General features: G+C 40.7%; 1 protein-coding gene across 2 annotated transcripts in view; it reads left to right on the forward strand.

Annotated features, from left to right (window-relative positions):
- The window catches only part of DMXL1 (Dmx like 1), a 268,508-nt gene that overhangs the window by 145,206 nt on the left and 108,034 nt on the right, over positions 1-15,268 (forward strand). For both annotated transcript variants that reach the window (XM_073624666.1, XM_073624667.1), the window contains exons 20-23: positions 883-1,052; positions 5,854-5,951; positions 13,752-13,917; positions 14,445-14,700. In XM_073624666.1, the coding sequence (XP_073480767.1) occupies positions 883-1,052; positions 5,854-5,951; positions 13,752-13,917; positions 14,445-14,700 (690 nt within the window). The remainder of the gene's footprint in view (positions 1-882; positions 1,053-5,853; positions 5,952-13,751; positions 13,918-14,444; positions 14,701-15,268) is intronic.

The raw sequence follows: 15,268 nt of genomic DNA on the forward strand, positions 1-15,268 counted from the left end.
GTCGACCTGTCATTGGCTACAGCAGAATAAAGTGAATGTTCTGGAGTGGCCATCTCAGTCTCCTGACCTCCACATCATTGAACCACTCTGGGGAGATCTCAAACGTGCAGTTCATGTAAGACAGCCCAAGAATTTACAGGAACTGGAGGCTTTTTGCCAAGAGGAATGGGCAGCTTTACCATCTGAGAAGATAAAGAGCCTCATCCACAAATACCACAAAAGACTTCAAGCTGTCATTGATGATAAAGGGACAAATACACTGTATTAAGAACTGGGGTATGTAAACTTTTGATCAGGGTCATTTGGCTAGTTTCTGTTGTCATTATGATTTAAAAAGGGTAAACGCAGTTGATTAATAATAAATGGCTTTAGCCAAACACTAACCATGAGTGAAAGAGAGAAGTTTTTGTGTTATCATTCATATTCTCTGAAAAATGGCCAAGAAATCATAAATTCTGCCAGGGTATGTAAACTTATGAGCACAACTGTATGTGTATACTTGTATGTAGTGTGTTCAAGCATTATAGAAGTGATGTATTGTTTTATACTTCATTCCTTTTTTTTTTTTTTGGTCTGAGAACCCTGTGCTGACCTTTAATTTCTTTGTTCTGGAGTAGGATTACATCATTCCCTATGCTTGCTTTTAATTTGAACAAATATGGAATCATGTGTGAAATTATCCTTATGTTGTGATGTAGGTCACATTCAGGAGCAGTTATGAGTTCCATCTTGGAACAGGCTTGCAAATATGTAACTGTTAAACATGACAGTAATGCTACACCAATGATAAGGATTCACTTGGTGCATGTGAATGACATTAACCTGTTTCCTTTTACTAAGTGAGTGGATTTGTTTTCCAACCTTCTGCTCTGTTCTTTAAAGGCCTGTCTACTAGCCATTTCGCTTGGGCCTTTCATTCTGTGGCAGAGGAAGAGCTGCTTGCCACACTGCCTCCTATGCAGAAAGGAGACCCCACTTGGGCAGAGTTGAGAGCGATGGGAGTGGGCTGGTGGGTGAGAAACACAAACGGCTTGCGCAAGTGTATTGAGAAGGTAAGTTGCTAGTTGCTGTTGTCTTTGATGACCTAGAAGTTTATTACTAAGTAATAGCAACCTTTATGAATGGCACATTTTAAAGAGTATATTTCTGATTTTTTTTTTTTAATAATATTCCTTATCAGACCCATGCTTTAGTTTGTAACATTAGTGTAGTGTTTAAATATGAGACATTTATGAAGAAAATGTTATTGCAAGCTAGGCTGTATAGTAAAGCAGGAAGTCTAGGGTTAGAATTATTGCGCTCGCTCTAACGTTCACGGCGATACTTCACATGTGTGAGTTGAATACCGTTTTCATATGTGGGCGGGACTTACGTATGCGTTCGCTTCTGCGTACGAGCACACGGGGACAGGGGCGCTTTAAAAAAATTTTTTTTTTTTTTTTATTATTAATTTTACTTAAAACTTTTTATTGAGACTTTTAAAAAAAAATAAAAAATTTGATCACTTTTATTCCTATTACAAGGAATGTAAACATCCCTTGTAATAGGAATATGGCATGACAGGACCTCTTTACAGTGAGATATGGGGTCAATAAGACCCCACATCTCACCACTAGGCTGGGAAGCCTAAAATAAAAAAAAAAAAATAACAAACGATCACCGCTTCCCAGCCGAGGCGGCGCCGTTTTTTTTAATGGAGAGGCCAGGCGTGACGTCATAACATCGCGCCCGGCCTCCGAACGATCATAGAGACTCCGGCGACCATCTGGTCCGCTGGAAATCTCCATGGTCAACATCCGGGGGCGGCGGATCCGCTCTCCGACTCACCGATCGCTGAGGTGAGTCGGTAGAAGCACCGGAGGGCGGCGGGAGGAGGGGGGGGACGTCCCCTTTCACCGCCTGTAAGAACGATCAGCCGCTATGATCGTTCTTATGGTGTATGGAATCGCCGGCTGAAAATGACGATATCTGAATGATGTCTGTAGCCTCAGGCATCATTCAGATATAACCCTGGAAATAGCCTAAGGATATAAAGTGGTTAAAAAATGTTTGTTTTCCGAGTAATGCATTGAACTTCCTATAGTTCTGTGCTTTTACCGCTTCAGCCCCGGAAGATTTTACCCCCTTCATGACCAGAGCACTTTTTGCGTTTCGGCACTGCATCGCCTTAACTGACAATTGCGTGGTCGTGCCACATTGCACCCAAACAAAATTGACGTCCTTTTTTTCCCCACAAATGGATCTTTCTTTTGGTGGTATTTGATCACCTCTGCGGTTTTTATTTTTTGCGCTATAAACTAAAAAAGCGACAATTTTGAAAAAAAACGCAATATTTTTTACTTTTTGCTATAATAAATATCCCCCAATAATATATAAAAAAACCTATTTTTTTTCCTCAGTTTAAGCTATGTATTCTTCTATGTATTTTTGGTAAAAAAAATCGCAATAAGCGTATATTGATTGGTTTGCGCAAAAGTTATAGCGTCTACAAAATAGGGGATAGTTTATGGCATTTTTATTAATTTTTTTTTTTTTTTTTACTAGGAATGGCGCCGATCTGCGATTTTTATCAGGACTGCGACATTATGGCGGACACGTTAGACAATTTTGACACATTTTTGGGACCATTGGCATTTTTACAGCGATCAGTGCTATAAAAATGTATTGATTACTGTAAAAATGTCACTGGCAGGAAAGGGGTTAACACTGGGGGGCGGTCAAGGGGTTAATGTCTTCCCTAGTATGTGTTCTAACTGAAGGGGGGAGTGGACTGTGTAGGGGAAGAGATGGATCGCTGTTCATACTCTGTATTAACAGACGATCTGTCACTTCTCCCCTCAGAGAACCGGAAACTGTGTTTTTACACACACAGATCCCAGTTCTCCGTGTGCCCAGAGCGATCATGGGACCCCGGCGGTGATCGCGACCGTCAGGCACTCGCATCGGCTCCGTAGGCGAGCAGGGGGGCGCACGCGCCCCTAGTGGCCACAGGGCGAAGTGACGTTGCATAATGTCGTTTTGCCCAGCCGTGCCATTCTGCCGCAGTACTGCGGCCACTGGTCGGCAAGTGGTTAACTTGGATACAGCGGGTAAAATAAGTATTGAACACGTCACCATTTTTCTAGGTAAATATATCTCTAAAAGTGCGATTGACATGAAATTTTCACCACGTCGGTAAAAACCCATGCAATCCATACACACAAAGAAACCAAAACAAATAAGTTCAGAAATTAAGTTATGTGTAATAAAATGGAATGACGCAGGGAAAAAGCATTGAACAAGCTAACTGAAATGTATTTAATACTTGGTACAAAATCCTTTGTTGGTAATGACAGCTTCAAGATGCCTCCTGTATGGAGAAACTAGTCACATGCATTGTTCAGGTGTGATTTTGGCCCTTTCTTCCACACAAACATCTTCAATTCATAAAGGTTCCGTGGGCCTCTTCTATGAACTCTGATCTTTAGTTCTTTCCATAGTTTTTCTATTGGCTTCAAGCCAGGGGATTGCCTGGGTCATTCTAGCAGCTTTATTTTCTTTCTTTGAAACCAATTGAGAGTTTCCTTGGCTTTATGTTTGGGATCGTTGTCTTGCTAAAATGTCCACCCTCATTTCATCTTTATCATACTGGTAGATGGCAGCAGATTTTTATCAAGATTTTTTTGGTACATTTTTCTATTCATCCTTCCCACAAAGAACTGAAGTTTGCCAGTACAGTATGCTAAAAAACAGCCCCACACCATGATGTTCTCCCCTCCAGACTTCACTGTTGGTATGGTGGTTTGGGGTGATGTGCAGCGCCATTTGACCTCCAAACATGGTGTGTATTATGGCACCCAAAGAGTTCAATTTTGGTCTCGCCTGACCAGACTATATTCTCCCAGTAGTTCACAGGCTTGTCTAAATGTTGTGCAGCAAACTTTAGCAAGCTTCAACATGCTTTTTCTAAAGCAACGGAGTCTTGTGTGGTGAGCGTGCATACAGGCCATGGTGGTTGAGTGCATCACTTATTGTTTTCTTTGAAGCAATTGTACCTGCTAATTCCAGGTCTTTCTGAAGCTCTCCACAAGTGATACTTGGCTCTTGGACAACTCTTCTGATAATTAATTTTACTCCTTTGCCAGAAATCTTGTGAGGATCACCTGGTTGTAGCCAGTTTATGGTGAAATTATGTTCTTTCCACTTCCCCACTAGGGCCCCAACAGTGCTCACTGAAACATTCAGAAGTTTAGAAATCTTTCTGTAACCAGTGCCATCAGTATGTTTTGCAATCATAAGGTTGTGAAGGTCTTGAGAGAGCTCTTTGCTTTTACCCGTCATGAGATGTTTTTTGTGTGACACCTTGATGAGTTCCCTTTTTATAGGCCATCAGTTGAGACTGAACCAGCTGATATTAATTTGCACTGACAAGAGGCAGGATTGCTATATCATAACTGATAGATATCAGCTGGTGTCTTGGCTTTCCATGCCTTTTTGCACCTCCCTTCTTTCATGTGTTCAGTACTTTTTCCCTGTGTGATTCTGTTTTATTACACACAGCTTAATTTCTGAACTTATTTGTTTTGGTTTCTTTGTATGTATGGATTGCATGGGTTGTTAGCGTTGTGAAAATTTCATGTCACTAGCACCTCTAGAAATATGTTTAGCTAAAACAAATGGCGACATGTTCAATACTTATTTTGCCCGCTGTATGTTTGCTTTTAACTTCCGTTGTGAAAGCTGGGCTACAGAAAATGTGGAAGAAGGCGAATAGCTAAAGAATAACGTCAGCTTTGCTGTGTTTAATCGCTTGCGACCAGCCGCCGTCGTCATACTGCGGCAGTTTGGCTGCCCTGTGCAAATCGCTGTAGGTGTACGTCGACCGCTTTAAGAGCAATAGGGGGTGTGCGACGCTGGAGCTGATGCGCGTGGCTGGCGGCCGCGATGTTTGCCGGCCACCCGCGATCGATACACAGAGCCAGAATGGGGATCTATGTATGTAAACAAACAGATCCCCGTTCTGACAGGGGAGTAGAGAGAGATCTGCTGTTCCTAGTGATCAGGAACAGCAATCTCTCTCCTCCTCCTCCCGTGAGTACACTGCTCCCACAGTTAGAAACACCTCCCTACGGAAAACTTAACCCCTTGATTGCCCCCTAGTGTTAACCCTTTCCCTGCCAGTGACATTTATACAGTAATCAGTGGCTATTTTTAGCTCTGGTTGCTGTATAAATGTCACTGGTCCCAAAAAAGTGTCAAGTGTCTGATCTGTCCACCACAATGTCGCAGTCCCGCTAAGAATCGCAGATCACCGCCATTACTAGTAAAAAATTCATAAAAATGCCATAAATCTATCCCCTATTTTGTAGACGCTATAACGTTTGCTCAAACCAATCAGTATACGCTTATTGGGGTTTTTTTTTTTTTTTCATTACCAAAAATATGTAGAAAAATACATATTGGTCTAAACTGATGAAGACGTTTTTTTGGGATATTTATTATAGTAAAAAGTATTGTTTTCTTTTCAAAATTGTTGCTGTTTTTTTTGTTTATAGCGCAAAAAATAAAAATCGCAGCGGTTATTAAATACCACCAAAAAGAAAGCTCTATTTGTGGGGAAAAAAGGACATCAATTTTGTTTTGGTACAACATTGCACAACCGCGCAATTGTCAGTTAAAGCGACGCAGTGCCGTATCGCAAAAAATGGCCTGGCCATTAAGGGGGCAAATCCTTAAGTGGTTAAAGAACACACAGCACTTTTAATATGTCTTTTAAAGCCAGTAAATGTCACTCCTAGGTCTGTGTAGTGTCATGAAAATTGTAATGAAGGTACTAGATGGGGAAACCTAATTGTGTGACTGTTGCCTTTCCAGGTTGCAAAGGCTGCTTTTCAGCGAAATAATGATCCCTTAGATGCAGCAATTTATTACTTGGCAATGAAGAAGAAAGCTGTAATATGGGGGCTGTATAGGTGAGAAATGTAGGGCTTTTGTTTTCTCTTAATAGTAATACTAGGTTTTCAGTATCTTGAAAATGTTTTCCACTGAACGGTGAGTTTTTTTTTCTGATTTTGCTGTGTTTTGTTTTATGATGTCCTCCTTGTAGTAGCATAACACTAGACATTGGCTTCATTAGTCATTGTTTTGTACTTTTACTAATGTAGCCTAAAGCATAGTTACATAGTAAGGTTGAATAAAGATACCAGTCTTCCAGCAGTTTGCTTTTAAAGTAGTTGTAAAGCCCTAACGTTTTTTTTATCCTAATGCATTACTTAAATTAAGGTAAAAAAGTTTAGGTGTCCGCATCCCCCCTCATCACCCCCGCTTTACTTACCTGAGCCCTCATTTGATCCAGCTCCGCGCACGTCTGCAGCTCTTCTCTTCCCTCACTTCTGGGTCTCACTTGCTTTGCTGTGACATTGGCTCCCAGTGCTGTCAATCAAAGCCAGAGATGAGGGAGCGGGGACGGGGCCAAGGCCAAGTCTCCTTTTCTGTGTCAATCAACGTAGCAGCAGGGCTCAGGTGCAAGCCCGCACAAGTGCCCCGTTTTGAGTATGAGAGGAAGGTTACACAGCATAATTTGTGTACATCTACCCTAATAGCTTGGTGGATCTGGCTGCAGGATCTTAAACAAATGAACTAAACTTTGTCTCTGACATAGTAGCTGTACCCCAAGATAGTAGTATTAGTAGTTTCTTTCCTCTTCAATATATATTTTCAAGAGCTCTACCTGGGAAAAACTAAGAGTCTAGAGATGCTTGTGTAATGAAGTTAACTTACTAACAAATTGCTCTCACATACTCAAATTGTAAATACAGTTCTGTCAAATAATCTTCACTTGTGCTGTGCAATATCCAGAATAGATGTTACTCAAGCATGTGCTTTTCAAGATCAAAAAAATATGTGAGTGTGATTTGTGTTTATCATAATTTGAATAAGCACACTTAAAAGTGGTTATAAAATTAGTTTTTTTTTTTTTTTTAACTTTAATGCAATTTCTCCCTCTCCTTACTGGACCTGGAGGAAACAGCGGGAGCCATTGACTCCTGCTGTTGTCAATCTCAGCCCACAAAAAAATAGTAGGGGGGCGGGGCTGTGTGTGTCTATGGACACTTGCTATGAGGGCATTTGGCAGAGGGGAGGAGCTAGAAGTAGGGGCCCCCAGCAGAGGAGGATCGGGGCTCCTCCATGCTAAACCATTACACACAGCAGGTAAGTATGACATGTTTGTTTACAATCACTTTAACAGTGAAAGGACCTCCTTGGTCTGGAAATTCTTGTGTGTCAAATGTTTCGCTATGAACCAGTAATATAGAATCAGTGTATGTTTTAAGTATATGGGTGTTCTAATTTGATAGTGATTTAGGCAGTGGGGTTGATTTGCTAAAGGCAAGTAGACTGACAACAAAAGATTACACAATTTCAATAGCTCTATTTTAAAAATACATTTAATTTCTAATGAATACATTACCAGACCAAGAAGTCTTTTCATAATTGCCTAGCGTTTTTTTTTTTTTTTTTTTTTTTTTGTTCTGTCTAATCTAGTTTTGGTGTGTGTGTATTAGTATTTTTATTCCCACAAATATATCATATGTCATCCTTCAAACCCAACGCCCTCTCCACTCTCCTCCACCCTCCTAACTATCCTTTTTACTCATACTGCCTCTGCAGTCTAGACAGTATATATGGCAAAGTAATAGAGAGGGAAATGTTACAAATTTAAGTAACAACTTGCACATTCACACATACACTCATAAATATTTATTGAACATTTTAAAGTACAGAAATTTTATATTAAAACAAATATTGTAAAAGCGGGCTTCCCTAGTCTAAGCGCTCACCTTGGTACTTGGTGCAATGCGTTGTTAGCTGCAGGGTGCTTTATAGGCCTGATGTCTATTGCTGTGGAACCCAGTTCCTGAAGACCCCTTCAAGTGTAGGCCCACTGTGACAGGTGATGCCTGGACATTTTATACAGTCCAACGTCATGGTCAGGTAAGACGGGATCACCCTGTACCTCTGACCATTACTCTATAAATGGGGCTATGTTTGGAATGTATTCACCACAAAGTGTAAACTTTTCAAACTTGATGCTAAAATTCAACCACTCAGAGCTTAGTCTTAGGTGAATGACCTGGTGTTACATCACATCACTAGTCACACACTTTACTGACATTTCTGCCTAGAGCCTTGATAAGGTACTCGGGCACTACTTCCCACCCGTTCACCATGAGAATTCACTCTAGGATGGTCTACTTCTGGGTTACTGCATACTCCTTACAGACACACTTACCCTATACACCACACCTTATTCTGCGCAAACACCACAGGGGAATACCCTCCTTTGTAGCAATGGCGGAGACTAGGTGAAAGGAAGTCTTTGCAAAATCGCAGACAAACATTTGATCTGCCAAAAGCCCCCACAACACTCAACCTCAGAGTTACAATGTGTCCCTTGCACAAGAACAAGAACCAGCTTTAACACCGGTCTCAGAATTTGATTCTGGCTATATTTCAGGCATGCAACAAGCAGCTTATTTGACTAAAGCAGAATGTTTTTCCCTTTTTTATGTCATATTTCTTCATACAGGTTACAGCCCTAATATAGCCATCTTTTTCAGGGCCCAGAAACAACACGCCTCTTCTATTCCCACTCCCATTTCTCAACTGGAGTTGGATCCCAATATGGGAATATAGTCATAGGAGAGAATGAAGAGAACGTTGAGGCAGTATTGGAGGAAGCTGCGGAAATGTTTTCTTGCCCAGATTGTTACTTTATTGAAGAGGGAGCTTCATGCAACACTCGACATACTCCCCTCCCCACCAAAATCTTTTTAGTGCAAAAAGTGTGCATATTCCTGTAGTTGATCCTGCCATCTTTGTCCTAGAAAAAAAAATCACTGTGCCTTTTTAGAAGGTGTTATTTCTTTCAAATATTCTTCAGATAGAACATTTAAGACACTCCTAAAGGCTCTCTTGCAGGCCCAGCCTTGCGACCAGATCTCGCTGCAATTTCAGTAGATCAAACTGCAGCTAACTGGACAAGGACAATGAACAACAAATACAGTTCGGTCCATATATATTTGGACACGGGCACAATTTTCATACTTTCAGCTCTGTATGCCATCAGAATAAAATTAAAAATGAAACAATCCAGATGAATTTGCAGACTTTCAGCTTTAATTCAAGGGGTTGAACATAAATATCAAGTACAAATTCAAGGAATTCCAACCATTTTTGTACACAGTCTCCCCATTTTCAGAGGCTCAAATGTCATTGGACAAAATAATATAAGCATAAATAAAATGTTAATTTTTAATATTTTGTTGAGAATCCTTTACTGGCAATGACTGCTTGAAGTCTGGAACCCATGGACCTTACCAAAAACTGGGTTTCCTCCTTTCTGATTCTTTGCCAGGCTCTAACTGCAGCTGTCTTAAGTTGTTCTTTGTGGGCCTTTTTGCATTTAGTTTTGCCTTCAGCAAGTGAAATGCATGCTCAATTGGATTGAGATCAGGTGATTGACTCGGCCGTTGCAGAATATTCCACTTCTTTTCCTTCAAAAGCTCCTGGGTTGCTTTTGCAGTGTGTTTTGGATCATTATCCATTTGTACTGTGAAGTGCCATCCAATCAACTTTGCTGCATTTGGCTGAATCTCAGCTGACAGTATATCTCTAAACACTGCAGAATTCATCCGGCTGCTTCTGTCTTCTGTCACATCATCAATAAACACCAATGACCCAGTGCCACTGGAAGCCATGCATGCCCATGCCATTATACTGCGTCCACCATGTTTTATATATGATGTTGTGTGCTTTGGATCATAAGCTTTTCCAAGCCTTCTCCACACATTTTTCTTCCCGTCATTCTGCTGCAGATTAATGTTATGCAAAAACAATTTTTTCACTTCATCCGCGCTACCCATCAGAATAAAACAAGGTAGCAGCCAGCAATGATTTGATTACAAAATATGTAATATAAAAAAGTCCAAAGATGCTCTATTATCAAATCTAAAATAACATTAAGATCACATATGATGACAATAAATGTCCATAGCAAGGATGATTGAAGCACAGATGAAAGGCCCCACACCAGCTTCAGTACAATAGGAAGGACACACGGCACCACAGTGCCACAGTCTCCTTAGCAGAAAGATGGTTAAAATGGGCATGTATCATATACCAATTCCACAAATCTGCACCAAGCACCTAGTTCATTTCTGGATGTTAAAGAATGAGGAAAGCTCGGTATCTGACGTATGATGACTGACAATGCTGCTGTCTAAAGGTGCCTCCTGTGCACAATTATCATATTGTTATCATATGTGATCTTAATGTTACTTTATATTTGATAATAGCGCTGCATCTTTGGAAAGATTAATCTTAGTTTCATCCATCCAAAGAATGCTTTTCCAGAACTGGTCTGGCTTTTTTTAGATGTTTTTTGGCAGTGTCTAATCTGGCTTTTTTATTCTTCAGGCTTATGAATGGCTTGCACCTTGTGGTGAACCCTCTGTATTTGCTCTCGTGAGGTCTTCTCTTGATTGTAGACTTTGACAATGATACGCCCACCTCCTGGAGAGAGTCCTTCACTTGTCTGGATGTTGTGAATGGGGTTTTCTTTACCATAGAGAGGATCCTGCGATCATCCACCACTGTTGTCTTCCATGGACGTCCATGTCTTTTTTTTGTTGCTGAGATCACCAGTGCGTTCTTCTTTCCTCAGAATGTACCAAGCTGTTGATTTGGCCATTCCTAATGATGGATTTGTTTAGTTTTTGAAGTCTTACAATGGCCTATTTCACTTGCATGGACAGCTACTTTGAACGCATGATGTAGGTTCGCAGCAATACATTCTAAATGCAAATACCACTGTTAGAATCAACGTCAGACCTTTTACCTGCTTAGTTGATGAAGAAATAATGAAAGAGTAGCCCACACCTGGTCATGAAACCACTTTTGATTCAATTGTCCAATTACTTTTGGTCCCTTGAAAAAGGGGGGTTGGCTATTCTTGAGTTGCATCTTGATATAGCGCGGTCCTTTACCCTGCAGGGTCCCGACACGCTTACAAACATCTAGACATACTAGGCCTAATTTTGTAGACAGGATCTGATTAACCTACCAGCATGTCTTTGGAGTGTGATAGAAAACGGGAGTACCCGGATGAAACCCACGCAGGCACAGGGAGAACATGCAAACTCCAGGCAGATGGTGTCGTGGTCGGGATTTGAACCAGCGACCCTATTGCTGCTAGGTGAGAGTGCTAACCACTACACCACTGTGCTGCCTATACTTTTGGTCCCTTGAAAAAGGGGAGTTGGCTATTCTTAATTGCTCTAATTCCTAAACCCTTCCGATTTGGATGTACATACCCTCAAATTAAACCTGAGAGTGTGCACTTTTAGCCCATATTCATTATAGAACTATAGCTTGAATATGTTATGGTAAATACCTGAAAAATACTAAAATTGTGCCTATGTCCAAATATATATGAACCTAACTGTATAATCCTGTATTTCAAGATCATGCTGTTACAGAGCAACTACAGCAATTAGCTTCTGCTCTGCTTTTCTATGTAGATGCACTAAAACATGTCCCAGAATGGCTCTAATGTCCATTTACATATGCAGAATCTTATGACTAAAAGCATGGACAGCTGAAACTGCCTGCAAAAGGTGCCTTTTCAAGGAACATGTCTGTTTGGTGAGGCACTTGGCCAGTTCATCAAAGAAATCACAGGAGGGAAGGTTTTACCTTTACAGTGCAAGATCCCCAAACCACCCTCCTCAAGAGTTCCTAGCTCTTCTAAATGCAAAGCACCTGTCCACTCTAACCAAGCTTCAAAATAATCAAAGCTCAGTCATTTCTTTCAATGCAAGGCTTGACCCACAAAGACCTCTCACCCTTCCCCAAAGGTGATAAAGTGCCGCTGCAAGAGTCGGGGACGTTTGTTACAGTTTGCCTCACTCTGGGTCACAGACAACCCAGACCTGTGGATTCTTGGATTTGCAAAATGCCCTGAATCCCCTTTTGTCCCAAGCAGTCATTGAACCTGTCTGGCATGGAGGTACAGCTACAAAGGATTCTACTCAAACCCATTCACGGTACCAAAACCCAACAGGGATATTCATACTATTCTAGATTTAAATACCTCAACACATTCCTGTAGATCCCAAAATTTTGCACAGAATCTGCGAGGTTAGTATTTGACTCTCTGTAATGCGTGTATATCCAAAATGGCTCCCTGCATATTCCCATTTACCTACCTCATCAATTTTTTCTGAGCTTTGCAGTAGCAGAAAACCAATTTCAGTTTGCCACACTGCCCTTTTGCCTATCCTCTGCACCCAGAGTGCTTACAAAGGCACCTCTACTTGCCGTTCTCAGGGCTTTTTGTCACATGCTATCTAGACAACTTTCTTCCGAAGAACTTTTTTTTTTTTTTTTTCCCTTGCAGCTATCTGAAAATGTCCACAGGGCAATTAAGATGCTGCAATCCTTTGGCTGGGTGATCAATTTCAATAAATCTGCTCTCCAGCCTTCCCTTCACCTGGAGTACTTGGGTGTCGTTCTGGACACATTCCAAGCTGAAAAAGATCTTTCTCAAAGAGCACATGGTTGAGAATTGATATCCAGGAGACATCCCTTATTGAGATTTTTCCAGCCAAAGCTTTTTTGTTCAAACTTCAGCTGTGGGTCACAGGAGTGCGCCTATTTTTGTACCCCTTTGACCCAGAGTCAGCTGATAGTGGACTATTTCCTGTTATTGGCTTAAGTCACAGAGCTGCTTCAGGCTCTGCAAGGATCTCTACCATATTGTCGGGATCCACCCAGCTGCCTGATTGACAGCCAGCTGCTCCAGCACCTTCACCTGCCCAGATGCTCGAGTGAGCTCTGAAAGGGCAGAGTGCAGAGCAATGACTGACAGTCACTGCTCTCCAATCCGAGTAGGTCTTAGAGCCGGTGTGGGACAACTGCAGCATCACATCGATGCTGTGGAATAGAGATGAATTTGAAGGTTTGTTCTTTTCTATACCCCAAACTTCTCATTTAATCTTCTAATGTTTTAAAAGTGTGAAATGTAAGCAAGCTGTTCTTGGTAGTAATATGGTTCTCTCCCTCTTTATATTGTGTAGTCATTGTTTTCTGGAAACTCCTGATATTTTTCATAAACCCTCAGTACACTACAAGCTTTCATTGTTTGCTTATAGTCCAATATATTTTCATGCTGGCCAACTGCATTATAGTTATCTGTCTGATGAGTCTACTAGCAAAATGTTAAACATTTACGTGTCCATAGTATATAAATGGACATATAGGGTGAGATTTACTAAAACTGGTGCAGCTGTGCATAGTAGCCATTCATTTTCTAACATCAGCTTTTTTTCAATTAAGCTTTGACAATGAAACCTGGAAGCTGATTGTTTTTTGTGCACAGCTGCACCAGCTTTTGCACTGTCCAGTTTTAGTAAATAACCCCCATAGTGCCAGTATGGGGTAAACTGAGAGAGTTAGCGGAGAGCTATAGAAGCAGGGTGGTTGCTGACCTGCTTTATACACCAGAGTTTGGAAAGGGTCTGCACTTTAATCCAGGAACTGGCCATAGCTTTGCATCTTTTAGGATGTTTATTCTGTAGTTGTCCCTCAGGAAACTGAGTATGGTTTCTTCTCTTGTAATACCTTTTATATATTCAAGAAACATTGGGATACTTTATTCACTTGGCATTTCTAATTAACATTTCTTTGTTCTGTGTCCACTTTTGTTAAAGATCTCAAAAAGATACAAAGATGACTCAGTTTTTTGGGAATAACTTTAGTGAAGAAAGATGGAGGACAGCAGCCCTGAAGAATGCTTTCTCTCTACTTGGAAAACAGCGTTTTGAGCATTCTGCAGCATTTTTCCTTCTAGCTGGATCTCTAAAGGATGCAGTGGAGGTATGAGCAGTCTATAAATTTCAGCCATAACTCTATATGTCTAAGGTGCATTAGAATAGAATTTAGTGTGTATTGCTCTGATTTATAAGAGTCCCCCCCCATTAAAAAAAAAAGTTCTGCCTTGCTATGGCACATACAATGCATATAATTTTCCAGTTAAAGATAGCGTGGATTCAAAACCACACTAGGTACAAATGTTTCATAATAAAATGACGAAAAAAATGTTATGGCAGCCTGTACTGTAAGCTCTTGGACTACCTTAGGATATCTGGTAATTCTATAAAAGCTTTGGGGATTATGAGCAGTACTATGTTTAATGAGTTACTTCTGCCATTCCATGATGTGTGAGCTTGTTGTGTTATGAAAGTTTTATATTATTGGGGGCCCAATCCTATTCCTTCTGTGCATTCCAGTCCAGAGATGGTACAGGCAAGTCAAAGTGGAGGAAAAGTCAAAAGGAATAAAAAACAAAGGAAGCAATGGTGTTTATTTTGTGTTTGTTTTATGTTATTAATAATTATTTGCAGGTTTGCCTTGAAAAGCTACATGACATTCAGCTTGCACTGGTGATATCTAGGCTATATGAGTCTGAATTCGAAAAATCTTCAACGTATAAATCTATTCTTCAAAAGAGAGTGTTGGGAATAGCGTCACATGGCCGAGAACCAAGTCTCTCCAACATGCACTCAGACCCTTTTGTGAGGAGTATGGCTTACTGGATCCTGGAGGAATACAAGCATGCTCTGGATACCTTACTTAAGCAGTTAGTTAGGAATAAAGAAGGTAAGCACAATATTTACAGCAGAGCATATTATTTAGTATTATGTTTCATTACAGCATTTTCCATAGTCCTTAAAAATTACAAATGAACCGTACAGATTAGACGTAGGCATTAGCAAAAACAATATAGACGTTATGTTCTTAAAGGAAAACCTGAATGTCAATAACCAGTTAAATTTCAGGAGCGTAGTTAGACTAAGGGCTTGTTCATATTTTATTGCTTCATTGGAACGTTCCTTGTTTATCTATGGAAACAAGGCAGCGCTCCATCCTGTCAGCGGGGATGTGCTGGATTTTGTTTCACTGCAAAGCAGGGAATAAAATCCAGCACATCCCTTAGTAATATCACCACATAAGTTAGGCACACATTTTAACCCTTTGATCTCCCTAGATTTTTAACCCCTTTCCAGCTAGTGTCAGTACAGTGGCGGTGCATATTTTCAGCACTGATCACTGTATTAGCGTCACTGGATCCCACAAAGTGTCAGATTGTCTGCCACAATATTGCTGTTCTTTTACAAGTCGCTGTAATGTAATGAGTTTATAGCTTGTATAACAGTGTAAATTTGCT

Source organism: Aquarana catesbeiana, linkage group LG01 (genome assembly GCF_042186555.1).
Source record: "Aquarana catesbeiana isolate 2022-GZ linkage group LG01, ASM4218655v1, whole genome shotgun sequence".
In the NCBI taxonomy this organism is placed as follows: domain Eukaryota; kingdom Metazoa; phylum Chordata; class Amphibia; order Anura; family Ranidae; genus Aquarana; species Aquarana catesbeiana.